Consider the following 25516-nt stretch of genomic DNA (forward strand, 5'->3'; position numbering starts at 1 on the left):
TCTTGGCGTATCCACCTTGTAAGTTTTTCATAACAACTTAAATATCTGTCATATATCACTCTGAGCCACTTCAAATTTTGCCACTTACTCGATCTGTCATCGTAGCCAATACCCTACAAATTCGCTACTACTTTGGTTATCTGCTTATGATAAACTTCGTCTATAACCTTCGTTTACAGACTAACTTCGTTTTCATTCAATGACGAAATTTAAATAAAATTGATATTAATAATCACTGGGAATAAGACGTAGTTAAAATCTTTCCTGATCTCTGATATTAAGCAAACACGTTTTGAAACCGTAGCGCCAATCTTAAGTTCTTCTCTGTTCAGAGAAGAATCTTCTGATTCCATCCTACATTTTTATGCAGAAAGACATACTTTTTTTTTTCCTTTAAGTATTCGTGTGTGTGTGTGTGTGTGTGGTATTTGACTACGCCAACACTTCGAAGTGGAACATAATATTTATAAATCACGAATCTTTATGCATACAGCAATAACTAGAAATTCATTTTTGATTTGTTGTGATATCACAATAACAGCTCATTTTAGGAATAAAACTATTTTAAATTATATAAAAATAGAAGTATCAGTGATTAACTAAAACAGGCCGATAATTTCTTTCATAAACACTCATTTGTACGCAATGATATGTTTATACAACGTTCATTTTGTTCGATTATTTACAACATCACGCCCTCTTATGGCAAAGGTTTACTCCAACACATTAATATTTCAACGAAAAGCATAATGGCTTTAACTGTATTTTATAAGTAATTCATACTAAATAAAAGTTTTCATACAAATGTTTGTTTTTTTACAATACTAAAAGGCCATTAATTGTGAAGATATTGCTGTACAATTAATGAACTCCCCCCCCCCCTTAAATAGCATTTTGCATTTTACAATTTGCTTTGTTGCAAATATCTTTTTTTTACCTTAATCTCAAAACGTAAGTAAAGTCTTTCTCTCCCTTCTTTTTTCCATGTAGAAAATTTAAGGAATTATTTTTATGGGATTAGAAATCGAAGTGGAAGATTTAAAAAAGTTGACTCATTTTTCTCTATAAACATTTAAATTTACAAACAAAAACGAACTTACGAGTAGAAGAGGTTACGATATGTGAACATTTTCGAATAATTAGTATGACTACTTCAAATTACATAGCATTTTGGTCCAGCAATGCAAAATAGATTTCATTCGTTAGTTTCCTTTCTTACATTTTTATCGTCTTTATCCAACATTCAAGGTCCTTAAGAAGGAAACTGGTGTACGCGATATCCAGCCACTTAAACATTCAAGTACAAGTCTGCAAAGTATTGAATTTTGTTAATATGGTTTCTCGGAAGTGAAGGTATTTCCTCTTCTTAGCGGGGATTTCATGTTAAATATTCGGTCGTCCAAATTTTGTTCGATGGAGATTTGCGTCCTTAAACAAGTCTAAAGATAAAACCCTTAAGAGAAATGGGATTAAAAGACCATCTAGAAAGAAGCCAGCCATAGGTCACTTACTTACTCTAAGGGTAAGTGCAAAATTCTGTCACACGTGCTAATAAACGAACAGAGATCCGCCGCAAATGCAGTTCCCCAAGCCATCCGAAAAGTTTTGTTTCGAATGGCAAATTCCACTTTAAGTCGGCTTGAAAGAATGGCGCGTGCGAGTGATGATCCTTAAATGACACCGCGCACTTTACGAGAAAAGAGGTTGGGAAATGTAATACGAAACGACAAATGAGCTTCCCAAACATAAAACAGGGAATACAGATCCTCTGACATCCCCCCGGGGGGGGGGTTATCGAGACTTTCGAAAAGTTCGTTGGTATGGCGTCGTTTAAGAATGACCAGCAATTATATGATTGGAAGAAACACTTTTCATATTAGAGATTTGAACACGGCAGCATCCCCTGTCGACAAACAAAGGCGACTTCATTCATGGTTTCGCACATTCACTCTACTTAATGCATTGTAAGTGATTTCAAATTACTCAAAGGGTTTTGGCATGCAACCAAAGCACGAACTTTTTTTTGTCAATTTACTGGTTGATCTTGGCCCGAAAATGCTGCGGTCATCAGAAGAATTTCGCTAGCATTTGAATGCAATAAAATCTTTTAAATCGGCACTCAAAAATAGATTTGAACATAATCTGAACATAACAGTTGAGGGGGGGGGGATATTTCATAAGACGCAAGGTGAAATACCGCAGGCGTTCATTCACACCGCTGATTGCACAATAATTTTGGCTTTAGATGATTCGCCATATTGATCCCTGGCGTCTTTTCGAATGCAATTTTTTTTGTATTTATTTTGCATTATTATATATTGCAATGCATGCTACATAAAAAATAAGGCAGTTAAAAAATTAAAAAAAAGAAAAACCTCTACGGTATGAGTGTCCGTTTTGTTTACTTTGGCTGCAGGTTCGAAGAAAATTTGCTAAACCATGTTAGCTACCAGAAGGGTTTCAAGTCTGACAATAATCTCGAAATGAAAATGTATTCCACTTCATTATTAGGAAGCCGAAATATCAATTTCTTAAATTAAAATAAAAAATGTTCTACAGTAATTTATTATATGAGGATCTTCGTGCGATGTATTTGGGGTAACCCCGAAATATATCGCACCAAGATAATATGTGCAGTTTCTGTAAAGCGATTCAATTCATACACAAGAATGTCCGAAACCAAAAGATTCTCTGAAAGAGGGCAATGATCGATTTTTTTTATATCTTTCTTAATTTAAGACACGATCGGTGTGGCCCTCGCCTCATTATATTAGTCGGGAAAGTTTACAGCCGAGTTGGATTATCGTAAACTAATTAACAAGACAGATGAGCGAATTTCAATCGGTGGTTATTATTTCATTCAGAATCCCTGGATTCTCGAATGGAAGCCTGCGGTTATTGACGACGGTGTGGGCTGAAATAAATTCGGTGCTTAATTAAATTAAGGCAACTAATTTAGCATTCAATGCGATGGATTTAATTCCCAATGCAACGCCTCAAAAATCTACTCGCACGTCAACAAGCCAGGGATTTTAAAAGATAATCACCGAGCGAAAATCGGGCGCTCTCGGCAAGCTCTCCGATTGTTTATTTATTTCCACTGACACGATTAAACTTAAGTACGTCTTAACTAGGTTGAATGGGTTCGAGGCTATGCCATCTGGTGACTAGACTTCTAGGATTCGAGAGCATTTCTTGCCAATGCAGAAGTTGGGCTCCTCGGGCGTACATGAACGGACCGATGACCATACGTCCGTACGATTCATCTTTTATTAGAGGGGTGGGGCCAGCTATGACCACCGTGAACACCAAACTGCAAGAATCAAAATATCTCCCGGAAACGGCGAAGTTGAAATTCTCGTCGAATACGATGTCTCGGTCAGCGTTAGTACGTTGATTGTGGGTTCGTTTGGTTTTCATTAATTTCCTGCCGTGGTAGAGCTGCACTCTGGTGTACAGGACTGGAAAAAAAAAAAAAAAATCAGTGAATTGATATCACGGTATTGAAACAATGAGCAAATAACAGGATATATATATATATATATATATATATATATATAAGTAAAGGGTAACACACGTGTCGACAAATTATGCAAAACCCTTCGCCACGCAAAAGGGGAAAAAAAATGTTCTCCCCGGATCACCCAGTATTTTAATGACGTCGCAATAAGTCAATAGGAATTCTACAAAATAATTAATAGCGTTCTACTATGGTTCGAGAAGTCTTTTTTTTTTTTTTAATGAATGAATAAATAAATATGAGAGAGAGAGAGAAATCGGTTTCCGAAGTCTGACCTGGGAGTGGCAGTCATTGAGAATAATGGAGACACTCAGCAAACGCACGTACCTAGTATGGAAAGAATGATGAAGTAATGGGGTGACCAGAATACAAAGGGAAAGCGGCGACAGGGAAGGAAAACGCGAGTGCTTCTTTGGAGATGGATCTAACAGGGAAGTAATCAAAGCAGCCATTTTCACAGTGGGAGAGGAATAAGAGGGGTTTTACACAGTAAGTGCTTGTTTTATTGGGGATTGCAACTTCATCTTGAGCAGCGTCCTGAAAGCTGCTTTTTTTACGGGGTACTTTGCAGAGCCTAAAGCACACGACATAAGTGGGAGGATTCGTTGAACTGCCTGTTTGTCGATTCGTGTCGCGACCTTTTTTGACTAATCAATTGTTGGCGTTAAGCTGGATTGGTTCTGGTTATTTTTAAGTGAGATATGTTTTAGGGACGTGGTGGTGTTCCTATATCTGTGGTACGTTTGGTTCTTCACTTACATCCTGTCAAATGGGAGGGAGATGTGGCGCATTGTCTCAGTTAAAAATGGATGAGGAAGAAGTCTTAGTTTATTACTGAAGGTGCACGTGACGACATAGTTCGAGAATTTAAGCGTGTTTGAAGATCGTGTAAATACTGGTCATCTACAGTAATGTGAGGATTTGATGGGGAGGGACGAAGAGGGTTCTTCAAGGTTATTTGATTGTTAGTTGAAATTCAACGAACAATATCAGTAGACAAATCAAGAACTAAAACCAAGGTCTTCAATTGTGGAAGTTTTCCATATTACTGTAGATGAGCATTATTTACGAGGACACCGGTGTGTTACCCTAAAATATCCCTCGCTCAACCAGCCTTATCCAGTGTCAACTCCATTGTCTACTGATGTGTATTTATATATGCGCGCCACACTGCAACAGCTGTTGAGTTCGTCTGAGGTCTGCAAAGCTGACACTGCGTAATGACTACAGACTGAAACTCTCTCCTACTGGAAACTCGGCAGCCACCCCAAAAGAAAATCTGAAGCACTTCGGCATACTGAGAGGCAGCTAAAGTAGCCCAATTACAAATAATAAACAATCAATCGACCTCAGCTGACTGGCTAACCCATGTTACAGCCCAAACTGATAAATAGGCAATAGACGTTTCACAAACATCGCAGGTGCCTCGCGTGAGGTAGCTGCAAAACATTTTGAACAAGAAAAAAAATAAATAAATAAAGACACTTGCGAAACGTTTTCACTTTGGAAGGTAACCGAATTCAATGAATTACTTCATCGTGAGATTCTTCCAAAGAACCAGAGACCCTTCCCTGCGGTTCTGCTCTGTTCAGTTCACTCCAGTACTTCGTTCCCGTTATTCTCACTCATCCTCAGTTTCAAACCACCTATAAGTACCTTACCATAAACACAGTTTAGGCAGAAATCGCAACGGGAAAAGGACGTAAATTCCTTTTCCCGTAATCAAAGTTCGGGAACAAGCTTCAGAAAAAATGGTCAAAGCTGTATAACTGAGAGGAGACCTCCACATAGCCTTTAAAGGAATGCGGAGAACCTACCAGGGCTTCTGACCTAATGTCCAATCCTCACCTTCTCGTGGTGCACCCTGTTGGGTATCTACTTTGATACTGAACGAACGAGGATGGGCTGGCAATTTGGGATTTAGCCGACCAAATTGTAGTCTTATTGGTTAAACCAAAATAAAAAATGATGGTACAACATGACAAAATTTCATGCCGGCTGGGGCGTCGCCCGGTTAAACAAGGCCACCGTTGTTTTCGCCAGGGAACCAGGGCGAACAGCGAAAAGTCAGCTACTGGAACAAATCTGAAAACAAACCCCAACTCAACATCACCAGAGTTAAAGATCGGTACTATCAACGTAAGAAGCCTAATTGGAAAAGAAATGGAGCTAGCTGAGGAATTAGATAAGTACCAGATCGACACAATAGGGGTGAATGAAACAAAAAAGACCAAAACTGGTGAGATCTTTCTGAGCAATAAATACAAAATATTATATTCAGGCAATGACAATCAAGGAAAAGAAGGAGTAGCCATGGTATTCAGCACTAAATACGAGGCTAATCTTCTTGAATGGTAGTCAGTCTCAAGAAGAGTAATGTGGGCAAATATGAGAAGGAGGAACTGGACAATGAGACTTATTTGTGCCTATGGTCCCACAGAAGGTTCTACTAAGGTAGAAGTGGAGGAATTTTTTGACACTTTAGAAAAATCAACTGACAAAATGAAAAAGGAAAAGTTGGTCCTTGTTGGGGATCTAAATAGCAGAGTAGGAAATGATTGTGAGACATACAAAAATATTTTGGGAAAATTTGGAGAAAAGAGCAAAGCTAATAATAATGGTAAATATCTGTTGGATTTCTGCTCAGGACATGGACTGGTTATTACTAACACCATGTTCCAACATAAAAATGTGCACAAATTCACATGGAGAGAAGAGGCTAGGAATAAGAAAAGTCTCATTGACTATGTTATTGTTGATAGTGATGTTTTCTCCCTGGTGCAGGACACCAGAGTGTACAGAGGATTTGAAATTGGAAGTGATCACTATTTAGTCTTGAGCAGGATAAAATTGAATTTCATATTGAAAAGAATAACATGTAAGACGATTTAAAGCGAAAAAAAGTTGAGCAGCTCTCAGATGTGAACTGTAGACTAAAATACAGAAAGATTATTGAAAAGAAAATGAAAGAGTTTGAGAACAGGAACCAAACCTAGGAGATTCAGTGGCAAACTCTGAAGAAAACATTGATTGATTCTGCCAGAGAGGCATGTGGTGAGGTTGTGTGCAAGGATAAAAATATCAGAACTCCCTGGTGGACACAGGAAGTTAAAGAGGCAGTGAAGGAAAAGAAGAAAGCATATCAAAAGTTCCTGGCAATTAAGTCAGCTCTTACTCTTACAGAATACAGAGACAAATGTAAGAAAGCTAAACAGTGTGTAAAACTAGCTAAACAAAAGTCATGGGAGGACTTTGGCAAGAATATAGGAAATAAATATCAAGAAGGTGGCAAAATATTCTGGAGGTTGTTGAAGAAGCTTAGGAATGGAGGAAAGAGTGCTGTAAAAGTTATTAGAGATGATAAAGGTGAAATGAAAACAGGAGAAAAAGATATCCTTGAAATATGGAGTAATTACTTTGAAAAACTGCTAAATGAAACAAGCAATGATGACAGCACAGTTTTAAAAAACACTGACCAGCCATGCATTCAGGAATACATATTGATACTTGAAGTAGAAAAAGCCATCAAAGGCTTGAAATGTGGAAAGGCAGCAGGAGTAGGTAATATTTGACCAGAAATGCTGAAGTATGGTGGTATAAAAGTCTTTCAGTGGCTCTGGACAGAGGGACGAATTCCCGATGATTGCAGTAGAGCTCTCATGGTACCCATATAAAAAGGGAAATAAAACTGCATTTTAGAATTACAAAAGGTATTTCCTTACTGAGTGTTCCTGGCAAGATCTATGCAAGTATACTCGAGAAACGGTTGAGAAGAATTGAGGAAGAAAAGCTTGGTGAAGAACAAGCTGGATTCAGGCCAAATAGAGGCTGTCAGGATCAGATCTTCACTTTACGACAAATAGTCGAGAAAGCATGGGAATATAACAAAGATCTGTATTTAAGTTTTGTCGATTTGGAAAAGGCATATGACAAGGTGCCAAGAGAGAAGCTATTCAATACGCTGCAGTTATATGGTGTCAATGGGGCATTATATCAAGCAATACTTAGTCTTTATTTGAGTTGTGAGTCAGCAGTTAGAATTGAAAGAAGTACAGGAAGATGGTTTAATGTTAAATCTGGTGTGAGACAAGGATGTACATTATCCCCTCTGTTATTCATTATCTATATGGATCACATTATGAAGGAAAGGGTATTAAACCTGGTATCAAAATTGGAGATGTTAATGTCAGCTCTTTGCTTTATGCGGATGATGTTATACTTCTAAATAAATCCGCTACAAGTCTGCAAGATTTCCTGACTAAATTGAATAGCTGTTGTAATAGATATGGTTGAAGGTCAGCAATAATAAGACAAAACAATGAAAATAGGCAGAATCATTGAAAATATCAACTGTGTTGTGAATGGAGAACCTGTGGAACAAGTAAAACATTTCAGCTACTTAGGCACAATTTTTAGTGAAGATGGTAAATTAAATATAGAAATAGACAACAGAATCAGCAAAGCTGGTAAGGTGGAAAGTCAATTGAATAACTTCATATGGAAGAGAGAAATTAGTCAGAACACTAAATTATCTGTATACAAGACAGTGTTCAAACCAGTTTTAACTTATGGATCTGAGAGCTGGGTCAGAAGTAAAACACTTGACCAAAGACCAGAGACCGCAAATGTGAGAGTCCTGAGAAAGATTAGAGGCGTGAACAGATGGCATCAATGGCAATATCATATTAAAAATGAGGATATTAGGAAAGAACTTGACATTGTCAGCATCCAGGAATGCGTTAGCAATGCTAATCTCACGTGGTATGGCCACTTAAATAGAATGGGCGAGGAAAGATTAGCACAACAAGTGTTCTCTGCCAGGTTGGCAGGAAAATGACCCAGAGGAAGACCAAGATATAAGTGGATTGATACGGTACAAAGTTAGTTATACGACAGAAATATAAGATCTGATAATGTTGGAGTCTTGACAAGCAACAGACTGATTTGGAGGAAAATTGTAGATAGGAAGTTAATAATGATGTAATGTTTTCATATAGTACTGTCATATTCTGTAGACCCCTTGAGGGTACATGGCTGGAATTTGATGATGATGACAAAAGTTTTTATGTGAATCTCAATGGTTCGAATCTATAATGCATTTGGTACTCGCGAAGTTGATAAATGGCCACGTAATCTAAAAAACTCTGCTTTACATACCAAAAAAAAAAAAAAAAAAAACAAGACCCCTTTGAAGTAAGACCTCGCTGTCCTTCCAAAAGTATTCTCCATCCAGGAGGTTGACTGTTATGAATCTCTACCTGAGATCCATAATGTGCACTGGAACGAAAAGAAGGTGGAGCTCTTCCATCTCAGTTGGCATCCTGTGTGTCTGTACATGTGCGTGTTCATGGGGCCAGTTTGCCTGTTTCGAGGGACGAAAATCCTCTCCACCTCGTATGAGAGAGGCGAACCAATCATTTGGTTGAAAAGACCTGATATAAGTTCCTCTCGTCAGAGATAGGATTCAAAACCGATTTCCAACCAAAGGGTTCGTCTATACGAAGTCGGCCACGGAGACTCCGAACTGTTCTAAGCATCCAGTAAGCAAATCTACTAGTAGTGTCACACCGGGAGATAAAATTATCCACCATCTAAAGGCATTTGCAAGCGTCCATAACAACAATGGGATTCAAACAACTGCTTTTCAGTTGGAGTCTGATGTCAATCTCAAGCTAACAAAGGTAACCATGGGGCTTAACAAACAACATGCCAAAAATCCACTGCGTGTAATGCTGATAAAATATTATCAAGGAACTCTGAAAGCATCGCCAGCATCCCAAATGGGCATAATTTCTTAAATGGTTACATTTTGAAGGTTGTATGTTGACTTTTGTGACTGACTGCATATAAGCTGCTGGAGGATGCTCTCCAACACGCGATGCCACAGAACCTGCTGTACGTAATTGTCGTGTATGAGCACAGTTTAGTAAAGAAGAAACATCTACTGATGTTCTTTTTAGCGAGGAACTGCATTCCATGAAATAGCGGAGGCTCGAATTAAAAGGAGAAGCAGATTTAGAAGAAATTGAGGCTGGAATGACAAGCAAAGAATCGGCTGAAGTCCAGGTTATTGCAACCAATGATTGAGGCTTGCCAAAGTAGCAGAAAATAATTTGGCTTTTTGTTATTATTATTAACGGGCGGATCCAGGAAAGAGATGTGGCAGGAAGGCATTTTGGTTTATTTAGATTTACGGCCCAAGCAACTCAGGCTGTGAGGCCAGCGTATTATCCCTAAATATTCCTTGTGTTGTAATGGCGGTTTGCTTGTTCTGAGGGACGAAAAACCCGAGTTTCCGGACGAAAAAACTCTCTCCCTCGTGTGAGTCCGGTTACCTCAACTTCAGTTAAAACGTTCTGACAAAGGCTCTTCGCATTCCCGACTGGATTCGAACCCAGGCATTTCCAACCAAAGGGCATCGACGAAACCGACTGCGCAACGGAGATTCTCGGCAGGAAGCTTGTGGACCGAAAAATTTCCCGGGTGAATTGATAAATGACAGGGGAACATGAAGGGGTATCGATGCAACATATTTGTATCCGATAGTGGGGTGAGATTTTCCCCTCGATCTACAGTATTTAAGGGAACTTATTGCGCGAGGGAGTTTACGTTTCTTACAGGGAGAAATACAAACATCTGCGAGAATCCCCTGGCAAGTGGGAGATCATTGGTTGCGAGGAAGTCTTGGTCAAGAAAGGCGAGTGGGACGGAGATGCGTTGGACCGAGCTCAAACCTTTTACGTATCCAAACAGCATGCGATTCGTTCCACTCCAGAGCGAGTGCACGCTTTGTGGGTGAAGTCAACTACGTGAAGGAGTCAACTTTGAGTGCTTCACGTAGTTGGACAGGATTTCAATGTCTGCTGCACATCCGGTGAAAAACATATACAGGTCATCTACGGTGAAATTTGTCATGAGATGAAATTTTTAGCTTCAAAAATATTTAAAATGAAGACACAGAGGTGTTTCTATTCTGACTGCATTCAACTTTTACGTTTATTTTTATGCTAAAATCGCCGCAGAAGAGAAAAGGTTCTTTCACACTCACCAGCTTCTTCGCTGTCGATCCTTTGGATGCTTCTGGCACTGCACACGATCACTTTTATGCGACTGTTGAAAGGGTTGCAAGAAAGGGAGATCTGCAGGTCGCCAAGGGCGGTCGATTGCTGAAAAGACGAACAATGAAATGTAAACAAACGATTACTGCGCTCTGAGCTTGTAATCGCGGCTTTCAAGCGAAAGAGGAAAACTTTTGAAGGCTTTCCGATTTGTAATTTTCAATGCAAAGTTAAAGCCGAAATCGCACTCAGAATTGAGGACGGATTTCGCTACTCGATGAAACCGTTCTCCGTAGTAATCCTCCGATAAATAAAAGATCTTTCGGAGACGACGGAAATTCCGATCTGTTCGCTTTTATACAGGAAGCCGCTAATCCGAAACCTTCCTGGAGGAGGCAGCACGTGAGAAAAAGGATGTTAAGACCGTCAAAACTTCGGCCGCTTGTGCACAAACACGATCCGAATTTTTGTTAGCAGACGCGGCACGAGCATGATTAAAACGATCGAGCCTCCGAGAGTTTAATTTTTACGAAGAATGGACGAAGGAGGCGAATCCATTCAGGGAACAGAATCGCAATCGGGCTTCAAGCGCCCTTTTTAACTTCATTAATCGAAAGATAATCTCGCTCAGGATTAGTCGCTGCTGTCGAAGTGATGACGTGTTGAGCAATAAACGCGAATCCAGTGCGTTAATTACCGAAGCACGTGCTTCGCCCACGTTTCAATTTAATGCGGTCGCATAAATCGATGAGAAAATCGCACAAAAGCGATTAAAAATCGACGAATGTTTTCCTCGTTGCGCATAAAATTCCGCTTTTGTGTTTTCGCCCGACGCCGGCGGCGTAATTTGTTGAACAGCAAGAATGTGATGATAAGGAACGAGTCTGAATACGATCGAGAAAGGCTCGGACGATGGGAAGAATGCAGCTCTGCCTTAATCCGAGGCTATCGACGAAATTACTGGGTTGCCATGACAACCGAACATCAAAACTCGTCTTGCATTTCGTAACTCATCTCGAGTACCGAAAAGTGTCGCAGTCAAGATTGGAAACTAAAAGGGATTACTTCACGAACGCGAGGGGTCGTTAGTAAGGTTGGGCGGGGCATAGCGGTGTGTAAATCAAACGCGCGTTCAATTAGACGCGAATTAAACTCGCAGGCGAACTACAAAACAAAACCCCCTTTCGTTATCGCGTTGTAAAGCACAAACTAATTAGGGCGATCGTCCCCGCACATCTCATCGGAGATGCTTCTTCCACCTGGTTTTGTAGCCGCAAAAGCGATCATTCAAAACAATCCTTCCCGGTTTACTAAACGCAGATTTCCCGAAGAATGCGGAAAGTTACAACTTGTTCCACTCCTAATCGAGAAACGTCTTCTTTCAAAGTGATTTCGGTTTTCAACTTTTTTTTTTTTTAATTAAAAAAAAAGAGGAGTGAACGAGACGGTGATCGCAGCTCATGTATTTCGTCAAAAGACAGCTGCCGGTTTCGAGGCTGAACTTTTGTGATGTACTTTCTGTTTCCCACGTAGGCTTTGAACCCTTGGAGTGGACGACCTCCGATAGGTGTTGGTTTGTTCGACAAGGTTTTGTGTGTCAAACGCCTGTTAGGTCAATGAAAAGGACTAAAATAATGTTCTGTTTTATCTAATTCAGCGTTTATTAGTCTGTGAAATCTTCCAGGAGTGTTGATGTTCGTTTATTCTTTTCTTTTTGAAAGCCATGTGTGTTCTTGGGATGATTCGAAATTTTTCAACTTATGTGGAGAGTTTGGAATACAAAGTGCGCTCCAAGATTTGGTTGATTACAGACAACGTGGCTTTAAGTCACGTTGTCTGTAATCAACCAACTTAAACTGTACTTACTTAAAATGTTTCTTTTTCCATGTTTATGTATGGGTAGGATTAATTCAGTCTTTAGTGTTTCAGGTCTTTATGTGTCCCGTTTCGAAGATTTTATTTAACAGTTTTTGTATAACTGGAAGTAGGTTGGTTGAGTGTTTCTTGGTGTCTTTTGGTCTGATTCCGTCTATCCCCAGTCCCATGTCAAGGGGTTAATTTGTTGAATGGCAAGTGACAGTTCTTTTGTTACTGTGGAGACCCACATCGACTGGGTTGCTCGTGGACCTAGTGGAGAATGTTCGTTTGTGTGAGGAAAGGTTGTTTCTTGTAGCTTTTGGACAGAGTTCACGAAGTGCTGATTAAAGTTGTTTGTCAACTGTTTGAGGGATTTGGGGGTCGCAGGCAAAGCTGTGTTTTATTGTTTCTGAGGCAGTGGTTCTGTGTATATTGTCCAGCATTTCATGAATCAGGTGCCAGGTTTCCTTTCTTTCGTTCTGAGCGGTTGTTAATTTGTTTCTATAACAGTTTGTTTTTATGATAAATGCACAAACAGAAAAATTAACACCTTATTCGCTCTTTTTCCCCCATCTCCTGACAGACATGCGACCACTGAATTAGAAACTTCTATTTAGTACGGTGGTTTCCGTATTGGCATGCGACCGCCAATAGCGATCCTTTTCCCTGTGCATTGATTAGTTGTGTGATATGGGGTCGGGAACAGCCTTCATTAAATGCTTCGGTCAATTGCTGGACACAGGAATTTCTGTGTGTCTGTGCAAGCCTTCTCAGATGAGACTGATATCACACCCGAAAGACTCGCAGGACGACACTTATGCCTCTTAAACAAGCAGCGAGGGTTGCTTTCCCTCTGATTAAACACCAGGGATGTCTCGCCTTGTGAAGGACCACTCGGCTCTGTTTTCGAAAGCGGGCCTCCACACAAACGGGCACCCACAATAAGCCCTTTGCCGAACTGGAAAGATCCTTTGATTTTCCCACTGTGATCGACACTGTTGACGATAGCAGCATTTCGAAATAGTTGCGTAGACTACGTGATAACGCCAATGAAAGCATTTTGCATATACGCTGCGTATTAGTGGCCGGGATAATTGCCGGTTAGCCTTTAACAAACCGCACGGTCTTTTATTCTTTGTAAACGACCACAATGCTTTTCGGCAACCCTGCTCAAAGGTCATTGGCATTTTGAATAAAGGGCATGGGAGGGAGGGAGGGGGGGTTCATTCCCTTTTACAGTAAATTAATGAAAACAAAAGTATGAAAGCATTGAACCTGTCTGATTTTAAATTTAAAGGACGTTAAAAATAATGAAAAAGAGGCTTAAAAGCAATTCATGAAACTAAAAGGTTCCGTCGTATGAAATGCTAACATTTGCAAACATGCGCAGGTCAGTTCAAGCACGCTATGAAATGGAGTTTATGATGGCGCTAAATATTTATTTTAAATACTTGAAAGCAAAGCAATTAATAAAAGAAGAACGAAAAGTCTTCCAATCTATACCATCAGGAAAAGCAAAGCAGACTTGCGAGCAGGACAGATGCGTGAATGAGGGGAACGTCTCACCTGCGAAGTGTTTTCCAAATCCCTCCACACAATTTCTCCGCTGTTTAAGTCGACTCGGGACAGAGGAACCATCACGTGACCCAGACAGTGACGCACTTTGCGTTTGTCCACATCGTAGGTGGAAAGACGGAGAGTCCTCTTTGAAAGGTCATCGGCTGCGATCTGAGAAAGAAAGAAAGAATAAATGGATTCGGAATTTTTAAATAGCTGAATAATCAAAGGAATGAATCATCGACCGCAAAAGTACAATTCTGACTGCTTCTTCCCCCCTCGTGCGTTTCCCCAACTATCACGTACCTGGAAGAAGAAGGTCTCGTGGAACTTGGGGGTCAGAGTTCTTTTCCGCACTTTCGACTGCTGAAAGTTCTCCTCGTCAGGGAGAAGATAAAGTTTGACAAAAGGATCTCGCGGACTGTTGCTGAACCCTCGACCTGCCGCGAAGAAAAAGAATTATTGAAACATAAAGATTTCCAAGGGGAGGAGGAAACATTTCCATTTAATGCGCAAGTGACCGAAGACGTACTCACCTGGAAGATATTTCGCCTTCACCAAAGTGACTTCGAGCTTTTCCTCGTCGGGGCAGTAGAGAAGGGAGAACCACAGTCTTCCGTTGCTGCACGGAGGTGCCGAAAGTTCCTCGTCATCGGATCCTCTGTCCAAACAGATTACACATTAGTTTGAAAAATGCAACCCGCAAATTAGAAAATATATTTCTTCTTCTTAGCAACTGCAACAGAGGAGTGAACATCTAGGTTACAAATGCTACCAACTAATTTATAGCCTTCGGTCGAGTCTCTCCCCACCCCCTTTTTTTTTCTTCTGTTCAACATTTTTCAATCAATCGACCAAGACGAATAACCTTCGTGAATTGATGCGCTTAGTGAAGCTTCTCCGCATCCCCCCCCGTTCTTTTAATGCAAATCCGGGAACGGAAGCATAATCCAAGCTCGGCCTGGTCGAAGATGGATTGAAGGCCGTGCAAAATTCATTTTAAACCCGACGTCAGGAATTTAGCAACTTTTGTGGATTGTTCAAAGACTTTTACGGTTCATTAACCCAACTGAGAATATTCTGAAATAACTAATTTTACTATTTTCACTAAAACGAAGTGTTTATGAGGGATTCTCTAGTTTTAGGACGCCGCCACTTTAAGTTATGAAAGCGGAAACTAAATTAGTTGGAGTTGTTCAGGTAGCGGCAAATGTAACTTGAAGCTACGAAGTTTCACTGTGTGTGTGTGTTTATAATCGGTTTGTCTTTTTTTTTGTGTGTGTGGGAGTAAAAATTCCGAGTTTTCGAAAGAGGACTTTCCCTGCTACCCCCGTATGAGACTCGCAATTTTCAGGTGAAAAGACCTTTCGGAAGTGTCTCGCACGTGGTGTCGTATCAGACGGCATCGTCCTGCCCGAATACTCTGCCGAGTCGATGGCGGTCCTCAAATTTAACACTTCTGAGTTGTGGACCACGCAGACAGACAGACAAGTTTTCGAGATGCTGCGTGTAAAAAGAATCACAACCGAACCCCCTGCAATAGTTGTTGTGCGCAGCTTGAAATTATGCCAGAAAGTTGTATTTCAATCTAAACTGCGTTTCTTTTTTATTATTATTTTAAACTAATTTCGTCTGTTAAAAACTTTTTTAATCAGTTTAACGACAAGCTAACCTAACGTGCAAAATAACCGTACGGGACTCATTTTAAGCTACCTGGAGAATTATAATAATAATATTTCGGGAATAAGTAAACGGGAATGATGAAAACGACGCCCGGATATTTCACGGACTCACGTGATTTCGGTTGAAAATTGGCAAATCGTTTTAGAATTACCGGAAAACAAAGTTGAGCTTGCAGTGTGTAAAACGTATGTGCTGGGGATCTATTTATTTTTTAAATGACCATTTTGTAGTGAATATGCTCATCGAATGGGGTTTTATTTTATTATTATTATTATTATTATTATTATATAAGGTGCCTCCATGGAGTCAAAAGACTCATTGCGGGAGACCCAACATTCACACAATACCCATCATACCTCCCTTAAACTCATTCACAGACGAAGCGTTCACAACGACCTCTGGCAACGGATTCCACCCGTTTACAACCCTCCAAGCAAACACGCTAGTCCTAATACCCTTGTTAACCACACTCTTACACAATCTCCAGGGATGACCTCTCGTTCTCTCCCTTCCTGGCGCATTTCTTGTACGCTAACGTAATTCAAATCTTTTATCTTCATAATTTTATAGCAAAAAGCGTTTCGAAAAATTAATAAAAATTTTGATAAACAAAACATCTCCAAGATTTTTATCTAACACCCGGTGAATGTGCTCAAGTAGTGAGCTAAGATATCTCGCATTCGGTTCATTGGCTCTTGGGTTTTATTCACAGAGTCACTAAAAAAAAAAGGGGGGGGGGGGCGACATCGCTCTGCTTTCGAAAGAAGGTGAGACTCCTCATATTTCCTAAACAGTAAAATAAAGGTTTAGGTCATATTGGCAATGTCCCTTAAATGGGATTCAGCCTCGTGTACTCTACAAAGACCGCTTGTAAATACTAAGAGAAAATTTCCACAAATGCAACTGTTCATCAATATCAACAACGCGTGTTTCTGATTTCCTTTATGTGTACATTCAAAACTAAAGTAAAACAAAATCGTCAACAGAAATCCAACTGTTACAAGCCAACCGCTGCATTAAGCAAACCACACTTTGCTGATCTGTACCTGTTATGGAGAGCACAACAGCGAACCCTGGTGTTATTGCTGCTGTGCATTTTAAAATTAGCGATAAATTAAAATTTAATTAAAATTAATTTGAATTTCTAATTCCTTCAAATCCAGCGTTATTTCTAATAGGAGCCTGTTGCAATTCATCAAAGAGTTTCTTAGTTTGTCTATGCCTCAATAAGAAATGTTTTTAAGCTTCTTGACGAATTACGTAACTTTTTTTTTCCAGACTGAAGTCTCTTTGTCATCGTCATCGGCCATTATCGATCTATTGCTGGATGAAGCCTTTCCAGGATGACTGTCTTTCAGTGGCTTTTCTTCTCCATGTCGCTCCTGTCAATCTGTGATTATATTAATCCATCGTGATTTTGATCTGCGTTCTAGTCGTTTTTCTTCCCATGGAATCGGAGCCATGGAAAGCAAAACGACTGGACACTTTGGTTTAATTTCACATCCACGTGTTCGTTTTGAGATCCAATCTTGTGGAAGCAAGCCCACATCCCTTCCCACGAAATTGTGTTGTTCTTAGTTATTGAGTTTCGTTTCACTAATTAAAAACTTTCCTTTTAAGGCTTAGGGGTAAGTGACTTTTGAATATCGGCTCTAATTTTCTTAGCATCGTTCTTTTCTAGCGCAAGCATCAGGCAACAACGATGAATATCAAACTAAGCTACGGTATTAAAAATTACTGAATTTTATAAACATGCAAATTTCATAAGTGAAATCAAAACGAATTAAATATGACAAACTAAACAGTAACAGTATTGAAGCGAATAAAACTACGCTGGAAATCGCTTAATAAGACGATTGTTAATATTTGCAGACAAAGGAAAGTTAATTGGTATCCTGTGCTGGTAGATCTAGTCAAGCACATGAGGGACTCATCTCTGGCACATGATGCACAGTAGAACGAGGTGCGACTCAATAAATCGAATTCACTTTTGCTAGCAAATGAATTGGTGGGCGCAATCCAGGAATGCATGTCATGCACGGAGTTCAGTTCTTCTTCTGGACAATATAATGAAGGGATGTCATCCGGAAGTACGATGCAGCAGCTTTAGCAACACATAGAGCAAGGTAGATGCTCACTTGCTCCTAACACACATTGGTTTCTTGATCTGCGAGGAGACTTAAGAGTCAGTTAACAGCGTTCAGTTTTAGCAACGTATAAAATGAGAGTTCTGGGACAGTCGAACACAGTTAAACGAAAGTAATATTTCGAAATTTTCATCTCCAAGTGCTTGTATTAAGTACTTGGATATCTCCAAGTATATGTAATAAGATAAATTATTGAAAAGATAAAAGAATGCCAAAATCCCCTTAGGTCTAGCCTGTTTCGAGGAATTTGATTCAATCTCAACTTTACCTGTTTCAGAAGCTCAGAAAAATCAAGGAATTGAAAACTTAATCAGTGGTATAAAAACTCGACTGCATCTCAGGAACAAATATGAAATTTCCTGTGAAAATGGAGTTAGTGAAAGAGATATAAATTCATCTAAAGCGTTTACAGAAGTTCTAGAAGAAATATTTCAAAATGTGGAATGGATATCAACTACGATTTGCTGAATCAAGACATTGTCTTTTAAGCGACTCAGCAGATAAGCTTCAAGAAACGATCACTGAATTGAATGCTGAAAGCGAAAAAGAAAGGCTGAAATACAGACAAGGACGAAACCCAAATAACATGCAATATAATAAACAAATCCAGGCAGTGCATTTGGTGATGATGCAGAAGTGTCTGCAATAACAAAGTAGGAGCTGAAACGAAACCTCGTCAGGGTTAACGAATCAGCACAAACAGAACTTCTTAAACCGAGCCCTAGTCATATATGAAGATTATGGCTCTTGAAGGAAGTCCAGCCAGGGCAAATGCATCCTGAGAAATAAATGGAGAAATAATCGAGGAGGTAAGCCAATCTGAGGATCCATCATCGCTGAAGAACTGCTGTTTAAAGACATCAGAAGAAGATCAAGAAGAGTTACAATTGTCAATGAGGGATCTCAAGTCTGAAAGGACAGACCTATCACTACGGAGAGCATTCGATGCGACTATTTTTTTTTTTCAGCTATGGGTGTGAAATTTCAACTAAAGAAGTCTGATAGGAAAACGATGACTGCTTTTGAGGTGTAGTCAAAAGAGACCACCGAGAATCTCACACCGAAGGGAAACAATTGGAGAGGTTCTAGTAAGTATCGGGAGAACTGTCTGCATAAGCTGACAGAAGAAAACCGAAATACTTGGGTCATGATAGAAAGAAGAGAATGACTTCTTTAAACAGCATCATAGTGTAAAGTTCCTTGAAAAAGGAAAAGTGGAACATTCTCAATGAGATCATGTGTCCAGAATGACCGGTCTTCAGAGAGCTGAATCCTCAAAAAAAAAAAAAAAACTTTACTGGTTAGAATTTGTGTGGCACATCACTGACGTGAGCCGAGGAGGGGGAGAGCATACAGCATCTGCTGGAGTTATGATTATTTTAAAGAACTGTGCTTCAGAAATTTATATCCCTTATCCACCGAATCTAGTGGAGAGGATTGTAGGAATCATCAACTGCGTGCCAGTCCTAAAAATAATACAGGAAAACCTCGCTTGACGCGATCAATTAATTCATCGATTAATGCTCGTTAAGCGAATACAATGAACAACAGGAATCGTCATAATTCATCCATCAGCGGGTTTAAATTTGGAAAAAAAAAATACAGTATAAGCTACATTAGAGGATGAAATCATCAAAGTTAATAAAATTCAATTGCTTAAATTTTTATATAATGTCTAAACATTTGATTGAGCTACTTTTCTACAAAATAAAATAAAGATATCTGAATAGTGCTTGATTCAAACATCTTTTTCTTTCTTTTACATCAGTTGATGTAAAAGTTCAAGTTACCGCGATCTCTAAAGCAGACATGTCGGATTTTTTCCTCCCGGGGATTTCTAATCTCGTATCTACAAAAAATCCACAGTACAACTTTTATACCTTTAGAGACAATGCAAGCGTTAGAGCTTAGGACCACGAGGTGGCAGCAGTTTTCTGACGTACACTCGCCCGGTGCTTTCGAAATCATCGATAGCCATGAGCTCGGCTATTGGTGGCAGCTTAGAATACGGATGAGGAGGCATATTTTCGAGCGTTATTCATGGCTAAAGGGGTTTGGAGAAGAAATGCCGTTTTTTTTTTTTTATTTAGTGACAATCAGATTTGCACGGGATGTTACAACGAATTAAGGAAGGGTGGTGTAAATGCACAAACGCACAGATCCAACTTAGTCTTATTTTTCAAAGTTCATCGAAAACTTGGCAGAATTTTTCTTCGAATATCTGTTTTCAAATCCATTTTAATGTTTACAATATGAATGAAGAGTTTGTATTTTAAACTTGGATCTAAGAGTGCATTTTGTTGGGTAGAAATTCTGAAAACATCTTTTTTATGCACAGCTTTGTAATCTCCCATTTGGAGAGTACAAAGCTGTCTGAGGGTAAACTTCAGAATAATGAATTTCTCGTTTCGTTTGTTCACCAATTCCAGTTATCCACATTGCGATATTTGGAATCAATAATTGAATCACTTTCTTATTGAGAACTCACTTTTGTTTTTAAATCTGAAAACATTCAAAATTTTCTGAAAAAAAAAAAACTTGCTTTGGGATGCAACAAAAATGTAGAACACCCCCCTTCCCTTCCTACTTCTAGATCTTCATTCCCCCTCTAAGGTGTGACATCATTTTAGGATCTTAATCTGCTGGACAAACTTTCAAGTGTCCACTAAAAATTTTGCCATTTAAAAAAACAACCAAAGCGAACCTTTGGTTGTTTTTTAAATATTTATTTATTTATTTATTTTGACATTTTACACGCCTTTCATTGCTCGCACAGCGCTACTGATGGATGAACAGACAGACAGACAAATATTGGCATTTATGCACGAGATTCTTACCGGTAGAGGTCAGGCTGGAATGCGCCGAGTGCAGTAGACTGACAGCGTGGGGAGCTGATGGTATTCCAACGGCTCAGAGTAGGTCGAGGTTGTACGCATTCGGAGGTCATGGTCACCAGCGACGAGTTGTCCACCGAAGTCGACTGAAGAAGGGGAGGATTGGAAGTCCGGGTTTGAAGGAATGGAGGCTCGCCGAGTTCATCGGATCCAGATCCTGACGACGTGTGGCTCGAGGAGGGGCTGAAAATGAAGAGAGAAAGAAAAAGGGTTAACATCGCAATCTGATGAAGGAGACTGAATTCGTCGCCGTGATTAGATTACGATGTTAACTGCAGTATTCATCCACCATCATCAAATAGTGCTCTGTGCTTAGTGGTTGTTGAGGTCTTTGCTAACTTCAACGTTGACGTCAAGATAACCGATGGCCTGCTTACTCTCTCTGCCTAATGGACGTTGCGACCCGCTCGCTTTCCAAATAGGTTCATCATAAACTGCGCGTGATTACTGCAGTGAATAAAGCAAGCAGGGAGTGCATTTCGAAAGACAGAACAAAAAAGCAGCGGAATAAACTCACCGATCCAGGAAATAATAGAAGTCGCAAGCTATGGCTACAAATCAATCAACCGTCCATGTCTAAAATGTCCCTCTCTCTCTCTCTCTCTCTCTCTCTCTCTCTCTCTCTCTCTCTCTCTCTCTCTCTCTCTCTCTCTCTCTCTCTCTCTCTTTCCCTCCTTCCCTAGCAGATCAACGACTTTCGCAAGGTCTTTCTTCTACACGAAGGGCGTGTTTTCGCTTTGAAAAGTTCTCAGCTTTAATTCTTCGTCTCCATTTCTTGAACCTGAGTACAGCAGACAAAAGCAAATACCGTGATAGGATTTCGCCAACAAATTACCGACTGCTGGGATAAATATTTGTCGTTGCTTTCGGCTGCTGTTGCTACGCTACCGTATTACCAATCATCTGTGAGTGTCGGTCGCCTTAGCAACTCATTTATGTGCATTAATGTGGGCCGTCCCCGAGGAGTTCGGACTGCGTGCTTCCTTGGGTTACATTTCACCACTGGATGGAGTCTCTCCATGGCTACCGTCTATGAGAACATCGGAGGCAAAAGAATTCTCTTTCTTACATATAAAAGGAAACGAGAGAGACGATAATAATGTTAGTTAGAAATTGCATTCCAAGATCTTCTCGAAATCCACAAACGCGTCATCAGCTGGAGAAGTTTTCTTCTGTTAGTCCACACTCAACCCCGTTCCTACTTATGGTGCTGAGCTCACGCCAAGAAACCTTCAGGAAAGGTTGGCCCCTGTTTTGTACGTTGGCCCAGTTACTGTGGGGTGGTTGCCGAGCGTTTTAATTAGCAGAAAAACCTTCCATTCGCTGTTATTACAAACGCTACATTTGATTCGTAAAAACTGGGATTTGATTCGTGGAAAGAAACTTAAAAGAACACCGGTTAGACTTCCCTGCCTTGAGGGAATTCTTTATAAGGGAATCTGTGAAATGAAATGTAACATAATTTAAATGACTTTAATAAAAAAATAAAACATTAATTTCCAAGACGTCCTTCTGCTAATATGAAGTCATACATTCTGTGACGTCACTCCTCCTCCTGTCACTTCTGCAGACTTTTCTTGACTCCACTCAAAAAGACTCGCTGAATTTTAAACGGAACTTTGTTTCGTAAGACGGTTGCTGTTCTAAGATGTTCTCTTGAATGCTGGCGTCAATAATTCCAGGCGAAATCAATAATAAGAAGAAAATATGCAAAACTACCGCCGAAGTTTGCAAACCTCCAGTGGAATTCGTTTGTGGCAGGGGTGGTTGGCAGATTCGCTCCGCAACCAGCGGGTTACAGTTTGAATCCCGCCGTGGACGAGGAAGTTCGTCTTCGATAATTTCCGCTGAGAGACAACCGCGCTCGGCTTATTCGACGCTTGAAGGAGCTCGTGGGGAAGTTCCACCTTCGTCTCTAGGACAGAACTGTCGGATTATCCCTGCTTAGCCCTCCGGAGGTTCCAAATGTACGGAAGACTTAGAAGAACCTTTTTAGAGCGGGACTCACATAAAAAAAAAAAAAAAAAATTAAGTAAATTTTTCTCGGGCGAGTCTTTGAGAGAAGCTCTTCATCTGATTTTTTTCAAAACTCCGACTGACTCGGCAGTGTGGCTTCATTTCGTTGCCCCGTGCTCGGGGGGGTGGGGGGGTGGAGAAGAAGAGAAATGATTTCGAATCGATTTCCATTCCCGTTGAAACTGCTGTTTAATTAATGTACCGTGCATCGTTGTTCCCGGAAGTGACCTTTCACGAAAGAAACGAAAGTAACAACATATTATTCGGATGGGTGGAGAGGAAGATGAAGGAAGTGCATGGAAAACGACCAACGGTTAACGACGCATGCAGTGTCGGTAAATGCGACTCTGGAGAGTTCCAACGAATCTCTTTGCTGTCAGACAAAAGTTGAAGGTCACCAAATTAATGCGTGGCGAGCGGCACTTCTCGCAGGATTCGACGCACAACCTTCAAGCGCTGTGAAGTCGAAATGCTCATAAGAGGATCGCTGGGAAGTGTGATTCCTTCCCCGATATTGAAAGAATATTCAGTTTGATGACCGCCTTGGAAATTCTCGTCTTTATATTTTAGAAATGAAGACTGCTTCGGATTCCGCTCGTTTTTACGAGGTCAATTAGCGATTTATTTACTAATAAATGAAATCACTTTCTAAGAGCTTTTAAATCGCACTTTTTTAAAACAAATCTAAAGTAGAAATCGTGCATATTTCGCGCCAATAAGCACAATCGATTTAGGAACTCGACGAACCTCATTTCTACTCAAATACGAGAATCGTATTGAATCTTATGACAATAAATATGAGAAATGAATAATCTTCAATTTCCAACAAAAAACAGCATGACCATAATAACTATATAAAGAAATGCCTTCTCGTTAACAAAAAGGGACCTCGGCCAATCCACCCTTCCCCTCAGTGATACACGAATCACCAGGCGGAGTCGGATTTGGACCTGCTGTCCCTCCCGGCATACACACATTGATCAATAGATGCTCAGCCTCTTAAAAACTTGGCATACTTTTTCCAAAAGCCTCAAGAAGTTATTTTCACCCACCTTACCTTACTAATCATCCATCCTCGGAATGCTCACGTGTTTGGGACTGCACCTAAAATCACCTTAAAAATTCTTGCTTCCAGACGCCGGTTCCCTTACAGATTCGCTTCGTCCTCCCTCTCACACAAATCAATCACACAAAGTGTTCCAGCTCTGTGTCTTTTCCGTAGTGTCAGTGCACCGGCAACTCCTCATCCCTTCACCCTCTGTTGAAACAAAAGCGGTGCTGGCCCGGTGTCCGTTTTCAATACAACTGCAGAACGCACCGAGCTGCTTCTGCTATTCCATCTCCCTCTGGAAGACTGTAACAGCGAAGTGTTCCCAAACAACCACAGCCTCCAACAAATAAACTTCTTTTCCAAGCTTCACTCGCACAACAAGTGAACTGTCGCCTACACATGGACTGTCGCGCTGTACGTATGAGATCAATCCAGCAAAATATAATCACCCGTGAAAATGGAGTGTTGATTCCATTTAAAAGAACTCGAGAGTGATGGAGAGCACGAAGGTATTAACAGTTCAAGAAATCGTAAATGACCTCGCTTAAAGTGTCGCAAAGATACTTCAAGAAAGGATGGAAACGAGAGAGTTCCTTGGCCATGGACACGAAGAAGGTTTCATCCGCGTAGCTGCGACAACGAATATGAGTTTTGAGGGATGCTCCGAGTGCTCGGAGGGCGGAGAATTCTCGGGGAGAAGAAAGCGAACCGCTTCATGGAAAGAGGGCCTGCGAATGTTCTTGACGAATTAGATCGTTTTTCTTATTAAATTCATTGGCGTCCCAACTATTTTCCCGCAGTGAAGTCCTTCTTATCTTTTTGTGTTTATTTTACTTCACTTCGTCATAACTAAATTTTATAACTCTGATTTTGTCGAAACAATGGTACCTTTATAAAAACATAAAGGGATTTACCATCCCCCTTTCTATTAATGGTACTTTCGTTCTTTTCTTTTTAAATTAATATTTCATTTCACTCGTACTGTTGCTTTACTTCGCTTACTGTTTCATGCCGGCTGAGGCGCTGTCCGGTTAAACAACAAGGCCACCACTATTTTTGGGGGGGGGGGGGGGTAGAAGCAGGGCCGATAGCAAACAGTCTGTTATTAGAACAATTTCCAATTCAACATCAGCAGTTCAAGATCGGCTCCATCAACATAAAAGACATCATCACTGGAACTAGCAGAAGAATTGGGTCAGTAGCAGATCGGCATAACGGGGGGGGGGGGGGGGGGACCGAAACGAAGAAGACAAAAGCAGGCGAGATTTTTCTGAGCAACGAATACAACATCTTGTATTCAAGTAGTGCCAATCAGGGAAAAGAAGGAGTATTCAACATTAAATACAAGGATAGTCTTGAACGATAGACAATATCACGTCAAGTGATGGGGACAAATATCAGAAAGGGGAGTTGAAACAACGAGAAGACTCATTTGTGTCGGTGATCCTGCAAAAGGTTTCGGAAAAAATGGAAGAGTAATTTTTATTTTTCAAGTCATTTAATCTAAATATCTAGCAAGATCAGGAGATCTAAACAGCAAACTAAGAAATGATTCTTTATGTACCTGTCGGATTTCTGCTCCCGACATGCACTTGTCATTACTGATATGCCAACAGAAGGACGGGCACAAATTCACGTGTGGAGAAGACAAAAAGGAGAAAACCCAATAAGAAGTAAAATAGTGATAGATAATAAAATACTAGAACAAGTTTGTACTTTCAAATACTTGGGGT

The 25516-nt window shown here is 40.3% G+C and overlaps 1 protein-coding gene across 1 annotated transcript in view; it reads right to left on the bottom strand.

Moving 5' to 3' along the window:
- Positions 1 to 410: 410 nt before the first annotated feature.
- LOC150099123 (synaptotagmin-15-like) overlaps positions 411 to 25516 on the bottom strand; it is a 69768-nt gene continuing 44662 nt past the window's right edge. The window contains exons 2-7 of the mRNA XM_090403902.1: positions 20660 to 20899; positions 14529 to 14653; positions 14299 to 14432; positions 14002 to 14163; positions 10569 to 10686; positions 411 to 3461 (exon numbers count right to left, since the gene is read on the bottom strand). Of these exons, the coding sequence (XP_090260028.1) occupies positions 3127 to 3461; positions 10569 to 10686; positions 14002 to 14163; positions 14299 to 14432; positions 14529 to 14653; positions 20660 to 20769 (984 nt within the window). The 5' untranslated portion in view covers positions 20770 to 20899 and the 3' untranslated portion in view covers positions 411 to 3126. The remainder of the gene's footprint in view (positions 3462 to 10568; positions 10687 to 14001; positions 14164 to 14298; positions 14433 to 14528; positions 14654 to 20659; positions 20900 to 25516) is intronic.

Source organism: Typopeltis vanoorti, chromosome 14 (assembly GCF_054136105.1).
Source record: "Typopeltis vanoorti isolate ZY-2024b chromosome 14, IOZ_Tvanoo_1.0, whole genome shotgun sequence".
Taxonomy (NCBI): Eukaryota; Metazoa; Arthropoda; class Arachnida; order Uropygi; family Thelyphonidae; genus Typopeltis; species Typopeltis vanoorti.